The 7638-nt window shown below is 32.2% G+C and overlaps 1 protein-coding gene across 1 annotated transcript in view; it reads right to left on the bottom strand.

The window, feature by feature from the left end:
- Positions 1-2130: 2130 nt before the first annotated feature.
- Positions 2131-7638, bottom strand: part of LOC111709041 (calcium-activated chloride channel regulator 1) — a 6506-nt gene continuing 998 nt past the window's right edge. The window contains exons 2-5 of the mRNA XM_023482624.1: positions 7007-7102; positions 5485-5566; positions 4795-5049; positions 2131-4538 (exon numbers count right to left, since the gene is read on the bottom strand). Of these exons, the coding sequence (XP_023338392.1) occupies positions 2195-4538; positions 4795-5049; positions 5485-5566; positions 7007-7102 (2777 nt within the window). The 3' untranslated portion in view covers positions 2131-2194. The remainder of the gene's footprint in view (positions 4539-4794; positions 5050-5484; positions 5567-7006; positions 7103-7638) is intronic.

The raw sequence follows: 7638 nt of genomic DNA, 5'->3' as shown, positions 1-7638 counted from the left end.
TTGATTGTTAACAAGCTTTTGTCGAATTACAAGTTTACAGTTAATTTAATAAAAGTTTTTTTAATTGACAGATTCTCTTTATTTCTATGTTTATGTGTACCCATGCTGTTCGAAAGCCTTTTATAAATCAAAAGTCGTCTTCATTATATTGATATAATTGTCTGCCACCCTAGCATAACTCAGAATGTGCGCCTCTTGATTTTTAAATTTTTTTAAATTTTTAATTTTTAATTTAAATTTAACATTGGTAAGAGCGGTTATCCCGACAATATGCTATATATGGTTAAAATTAGTTTAAGGAATTAAGTATTTTTCACAAATTCAAATTTTCTAATCTTTACATCTTTGCAGCATGATGGTCTAACTCTAAACCTTTGATATTTCAAACTAAGCTTAATTGATCTTACAGAATTTTTAAAGATCTGAGGTTTTTCACATTGGGGTTTAAAGATATGGGGATTGAAAATTCAGAGTTTGTGACAAAGGCTCAATTCTTTTATTAAAATAAAGACAATTGTACGTCTTTGTTCAATTTGATATCTGAATTTTTGTTTTCAAGTTTTGTTTGTAAGATTGATGTTAAGAATTATCTTCTAAGGAGTAAAAACGTTGTGTAAATGGGATATGTTTGGATGTTTAGGACATTAACTGTTTCTTCTAAATATTTGGATGGATTAAGGAAATATGTTTTGCTGAACAACTTTTCTCCTGAGAAAGGTTAAACCAGAAAGATTAATCCCTAGAATTAATCTGACAAGAGATGGTTTCTTCGTTTTAAAGGATTCTGTTCTTTAAGGTTTTTATATTTTTGTGACTTCAAGATTACATGATTAAAGAACTTTTAAAACTTTCATTTTTCTCTTTTGATGATGCACTATAGGACAGATTTAAAGGAAAAGAGACATTTTTCGGGCTATATATGCTGGCATTTTCGACGTTTTTCGTTGATAGTATTGTGACTATTGTAACTGGTGTGAGCTCAATAGCTCTGAATAGGGATAGTTCCATTGATGTAACCCCTTCAGTTCCCATTCGAACCCAGAGCTTAACTCAAATTGGATAGTTCCATTGATGTAACCCCTTCAGACCTCATGCGGACCCGGAGCTAAGCTTGGATTGCAATGTAAGCATGGAGAGAGGTTTACTTGTAAATAAACTGTAGTCAACAATAGTGGTGGGATGGATGATGTCGCCTCATCTATACTGTGTAGAGAGATTTATCTGTTAAAAGATGCCAGCCCAGAAAACATGCTCTAAATGCAAGTTTGAACGCATGGAAAACTAAGGCCACTGTTGGACAAGGAATTCCATTTTAAATTCAAGCCTATAGGCATGAAACACAATTTCACATGAGGGAGGAGTAAAAAGGATCAGCCTGGGCAAAAACCGAAATGAGGTTTAATCATCAGCAAGGGTCGGAAGACGGCAGATTAACTCGTAGTACGAGGCAAATGAAAAGCTGAGAGTCTGCCAGAGAGCTCCGGCTTTCCATGATTCATTAATATCATTTTATTTGTTCATTTTTTCCTATACTCTGTGGATTCACTCATATCTTTCAGGCTTTAGATTTCCTTTATATTATACCACTTTTAAATGGTAATACTATTATTGGAAATGGATGTTACCGGTCTCTTGCCCTTTCGTTTTGTATTTAGTGAATATATGCAGTTGATTTAATCCATTTTATTTGCAATTTTACATTATAACATTATTATTACATTTCCAGCTTCTTGGTCAAATATTGAATTTTAAATGAAAATATGGTATTTAATCAGCAAAAAAATCTGCATGAAGAAAAGGGAAGAAGACCGAAAGAAAACATTTGAAGAAATTGACTTTTTGATTGTTTGCCTTTCCAGCCCCTTAACTCTGCCCTTTACAAAATTGAATATTTTGATATGGAAAAAATCACATACTTTTTTAAATCTATATTTTATCCAGCATTGTAAAGAGGACACATTTGTTCAAAATTCTACGATTAGATTTAAATATCTCCTTTTTTATACCATTATAAGCAGTAGTTAATATGTAACAATAAAATTTCTAAATAAAATTTTTTTATCTTGTGAGAAAGGATTTTTTTTAGAAATATTAAAATCCTTTTTTAGATTGTCACCTAGAATAAATAAATCAGTATTTAAAGGAATGTTATTTAAATTCAGCAAAATACACATTTTGCTGAACAATCATTAAATTAATTATCTCTGCGGATGTATAAGAAAATAGCTCCTGCTACAACAAAAACTGTAAAAATGGATCCTAATACCATCCCAACAATGGCTCCAGGTTTAAGACCATCTTCTTCTGGCAAAGATGGTTGTTCTTGATAATTATAAATTGAAGCAATGTTTGACCAAGCCTCCATATTCCCATTTCTAACAAGAGTTACCAGTCTAAAAAAGTATTGCTGCTCTGGTTCAAGAACATCATCTAGAAGTATGATAACAACATCAGTGCCACCTTCAACCGTCTTTAAAGCATTTGGGTCCAACACTTGGGAAGCAGTTAGATAATCCAAACTGTCCATTATTGTATTGGTTTGGAGGACATCAGTTTTATTTTTAGAATAATAAATCCTAAACTCATCCGCAGTTCCATAATCCAACCTTGCACCTGCTGACGTAAATTGAAGGATTTGGTAGACATTGTCTTTTCCCTGTGATGCTTTCAGGTTAGAAACCTCTCCTGGTGGATAATTTGCTTGGTTGCCATTTTTAACTTCTATTGAACCTCCTGCTGATGATCTTCTAAAGTTTCCCGTTGGTGTCAGGATTGAATCATCTCTGACAGTATTGCTTCCACAGCAAATAGGATTTCCTTCTGATGGTTGGCTTGGTAATGAGCGTGTTGTCTCTCCTTGTCTTGTAACAATGAATCCTTGGTTTATTTGAGAATCATCTGTACCCTCAACCTGGCATTTTAGACTGTACCTTTTATTATCTGCAGTAGTTTGGTCAAAGTTTGCAAAATATCTAGCATAAACACCATCATTAGCAACATTGTCAGGATTAGATCCAGAATCTAAAAGACTAATCTCCAATGGTATGTCCGAATCTTCCCTTTCAATGTAAGCAGTTACTTTTGCTCCTATCACAGGATTCGTTCCCTGTAAAACCCTTGCATTTACAGCAATTTTGGTATTACTAGCCATGTCAGCAATATTGTTCCCAACACTTGTCCAGCAATTTGTCATTATTGGAACAGTGTTACTTCTGGCTTTAGCTGTTATCCTCAAACTTGCATAACCAATATTGTTAGTGTTTCTTGATGTTATTGAGATATTGTATACCCCTTGACTAAGTTCATCAAAGGATAATTCAAAAACTCCTGTATCAGTATCAAACTGATCAGTTGTGTCGTTAAAAGTAATGTCAACTCCAGGGTTATCTGAAAAGTCTATTTGAATTGATACATTTTTTCCTATTGTTTCATCAATGATAAATTCTGCTAGAATAGAGTGGGTATTTTTCTTTGTTTCCTCGAAAACAATTATATCTACTTTGTTGGAAGGAACAGATGGTTGGTATGTAAGAGAACCTTGCATTGCAGTATTGATGACTTCAGGGCCAGAATTGTCCGGAACAAAAAACGCTTTACCATCAGTTTCCTTTGCTAAATTTATTATGTCATTGTCTGCCATATTACTGAAAGCAATTGTTATCACTCTTACTTCTTGGACAGTTATTAAAGGAATTGCTTCAGCTATTGTAGTTCTATCTGGTCCATTACAATCAAACACTCCATCTGTTAGAAATATCATCACGCCTCCTTTTTCAACACCCCCAGTTTTTAAAACTTCTAATCCTTTCTTTAAACCTGCACCAAGGCAAGTACCACCACCAGCTACCAAACCATCCAAAAGTCCAGCTAATGTTGGTCTGCTTCCAGTATTGACCATTGTCATATCTGCAACAATTGAGGCAGTGGTGCTAAACTTTGTTATTCCCAGAGAAACCCCGTCTTCGAGGTCATACTCCAACCACCTCTTTGATGACTGTATAAGTCTGGTTAGACGAGGAAACTCCTGCATCATACTTCCTGAGACATCAAGAACCATGACAAAATTTGATCCAGCTCTTGCCCTTAATATCTCAAATTTTGTTTCTCTACCCTCAATGGTGGTGTTGTTCAAATATCCATTGAAGTCTTCATGTTCCTTTATAACTGTAAATGTGCTTTTTCCTTTGCACAGATCATTATGCTTTGTTGGTATATCATCTTGATGATATAAGTTTTCCGTATCGTCACAAAATTGATCATTGCCAATTAGGTATGGAATTGCCATTATAGATGATCTTATTCCATTGCCTTGCCCTAGCACTGGGAAGCAATTATTATTTGGAAGACCTGTCATCTGATCAATTTGACATTCTCCCTCTGTAGTCCAGTCTTTAAGTTCATAATCAACAAGTTCCACATTTGTACAGAAATTCGGAGTTATTTTATTCACTTGGCCTTGCATTGTCCATTCCGTCTTGAAATAGAACATTGGATACTTCTCGTCTCCTGGATAACCAAACTCATCAAACACCCCATACCTACACAGAGATTTTCATTGTTTAAATGAACATTGTATTTGTGAACAACTTACTTTTAAAAAAAGTAGTTATTAATTAACTAACAATCTCACTCAAGGAAAGATTTTACTATTAGAAAACAAACAAAAAAAATGAAAAATTGACAAAAAATCTGATAACAAAGTAATTCAAATTCTAAAGAAAACGAACAAAATGTGTTGTTTACAAATGATGAACGAACAAATTTAAAAAGCCAAGTATGCCCATCTCTACATACCTATACTTTGCCCATTCATGGACAAACACCTGTCCTGCAGGTCCAAACATATTTTCCATGCTGTCATAATCTTTAATAAATTCATCAGAAATCTGGATATATTCTCCTTCTTCTCCACAGTCACCTGTTTGAAGAGTATAGGGTGTGTTTCCATAAACTCCACTTTTAATATTAACTTGAATATCACCATCCTGGAACACCAGGCTTTCAACTTCTGTGGCATTTATGTTGGTCCAAGCTGATGGTATCAAAATTCTGAAATTAACTGATTTAAATATTGCCTTGAAAACTACCGTGATGGACACAGAATGGGTAGAGTGTGTGGTGTGTGTGTGTGTCAGCAAATATGGAAACTACAGTTGAAAATATTAATTTTAGAAGGATATTTCATCTTTCTTTATCAGACAATGCTTGTGAATTAGACAATGCCAATTTATAAATAGGAAGAGTCATTTGTAATTTAAGCTCTTTGCTCATATATATATTTATATAATGTTATAAGAAGATTGTTGCGTTTCAACTGATATATTTGTAAAATATATATGTTAGCTTTAGCTGGCCAAACTGTTGGACTAAATGGACTGAATTTGTTTCACGCAACCTGTTGTTACCCGGGCCATTATTTTCAAAAAATCCAGTGGTAACACCGGGCACTTAAGCTAGAATGATATAAATGTTTAGGTCTCCAACCTGACTGAACGAATATATGCCCATCCTCTGGAAGATTTGTATAAAGTTTCACTTCCTGCTTTTATCCAAGTCTGAAGGTTATCTAAATTATATCAAATATTAAATTATACTAAATTCAAAAACTATTATTTTTTGAGAGATTTGCAATTTATGGAACAACTACTGAGATCCATTTTAAAACTAAGATCTAGCTAAATATTTGGTTTTTGAAAGGTTTTTAGAAAGTTCTGAGAGGTATGCACTATTTTAAAATAGTTTGATTTTTTACTTTATTTACTATTTTTACGATTAGTAAAATCGTTTTGAAAAATCATTTTGGCAGTTTGGTATTTTGGTATTTTGGTTTTATATATTTGGTATTTTGGAATTTTGGTATTTTGGTTTATATGTTTGGTATTTTGGCATTTTGGTATTTTTGTTTATATATTTGGTATTTTGGTATTTTGGTTTATATATTTAGTAAGTTGGTTTATATATTTGGTATTTTGGTATTTTGGCCTATATATTTGGTATTTTGGCATTTTGGTATTTGGGTTTATATATTTGGTATTTTGGTATTTTGGTTTATATATTTGGTATTTTGGCATTTTGGTATTTTGGTTTATATATTTGGTATTTTGGTATTTTGGTTTATTTATTTGGTATTTTGATATTTTGGTTTATATATTTGGTATTTTGGCATTTTGGTATTTTGGTATTTTGGTTTATATATTTGGTATTTTGGTATTTTGGTTTATATATTTGGTATTTTGGTATTTTGGTTTATATTTGGTGATTTGGTTTATATATTTGGTATTTTGGTATTTTCGTTTATATATTTGGTATTTTGGTATTTTGGTTTATATATTTGGTATTTTGGCATTTTGGTATTTTGGTTTATATATTTGGTATTTTGGAATTTTGTTATTTTGGTTTATATTTGGTAATTTTATTTATATATTTGGTATTTTTGTATTTTGGTTTATATAAGGTAATTCTATTTATATATTTGGTATTTTGGTATTTTGGTTTATATTTGGTAATTTTATTTATATATTTCGTATTTTGGTATTTTGGTTTATATATTTAGTAAGTTGGTTTATATATTTGGTATTTTGGTATTTTGGTTTATATTTGGTAATTTTATTTATATATTTGGTATTTTGGTATTTTGGTATTTTGGTTGATATATATTTTTAGATAAACAATTTTGCCTAATGTTATAAAATCTAACTTAGGAGTTTACTATGTTCAATTCACAAAGGTACCCTATATAAAGCTTTCTCTGATCAGGGACAAAGTCCTTATCGTTCTAACTTAAAATTGATTATTAATATTTCATGGGTTATTTGAAAAAGTGACTCCCGTATTTTACTACAGAGACATCAAAGGAAATCACGAGAATTTAGCAAAATAAAACAGCAACAATATCTTCATATCTCCGTTTACATGATACCGTTGTGAATCGTACATGGTACGTCCACAGTCCCTGGGAGATTGCAGTTTTTAAGCATGTTTATTTGTTATGAGGCAATAAACTTACTAATGATAGCTTCAGCACTGTCCACCGGTATATCTGGAGATATGGTGACCAGGAGATCTTCATAACCATGATTATTGAAATTCAGACACAAGACTCCTAGGTTGAAGGGTAAAGTAAACATGTAAAGGGTTACCCCCAAAGGATGGGACTGTAAAGACGACTTATGATGGCTTTTTAAAAAATTTAGCAAAGAAAGAAATTAGCTTACAATTGCAGGAAATTATGAATATAAGGAAACAGACAGTATAAATTCCGTAATGTCGTCTCTGAAGTCTCATCATTTGAAGGTAACTTTGTTTGTTACAAAGTTCTGTTCCATAATCAGCAATATTCTTTTTAAAATGTTTTTTGTTTTGTTTTGAATCTTCATCACAGAAACATATCTCAAGAACTGAAGAACCCAGACCGAAATATATTTTTTAAAAAATGTGGAATTTACTCTGTGAGGTTTGGAGCATTTTTAGAACCCAATATAGTTTTTACATTATTGAAAGAAAATCTCACATTTGTTCGCAATATCTAACTGACGGACGGATTTAGAAATTTAGAACATATTGTTCAAATTGGCGAACATAATGATAAGAATATTGAAAAAATAGCTACATCAGGGCCTACCCCCCCCCCCCCCCCCC

The sequence above is a fragment of the Eurytemora carolleeae genome, unplaced genomic scaffold (genome assembly GCF_000591075.1).
Source record: "Eurytemora carolleeae unplaced genomic scaffold, Eaff_2.0 scaffold168, whole genome shotgun sequence".
NCBI classification, from domain to species: domain Eukaryota; kingdom Metazoa; phylum Arthropoda; class Copepoda; order Calanoida; family Temoridae; genus Eurytemora; species Eurytemora carolleeae.
Note: the sequence above shows the minus strand (reverse complement) of the source record. Positions and strands in the feature narration are given on the sequence as shown.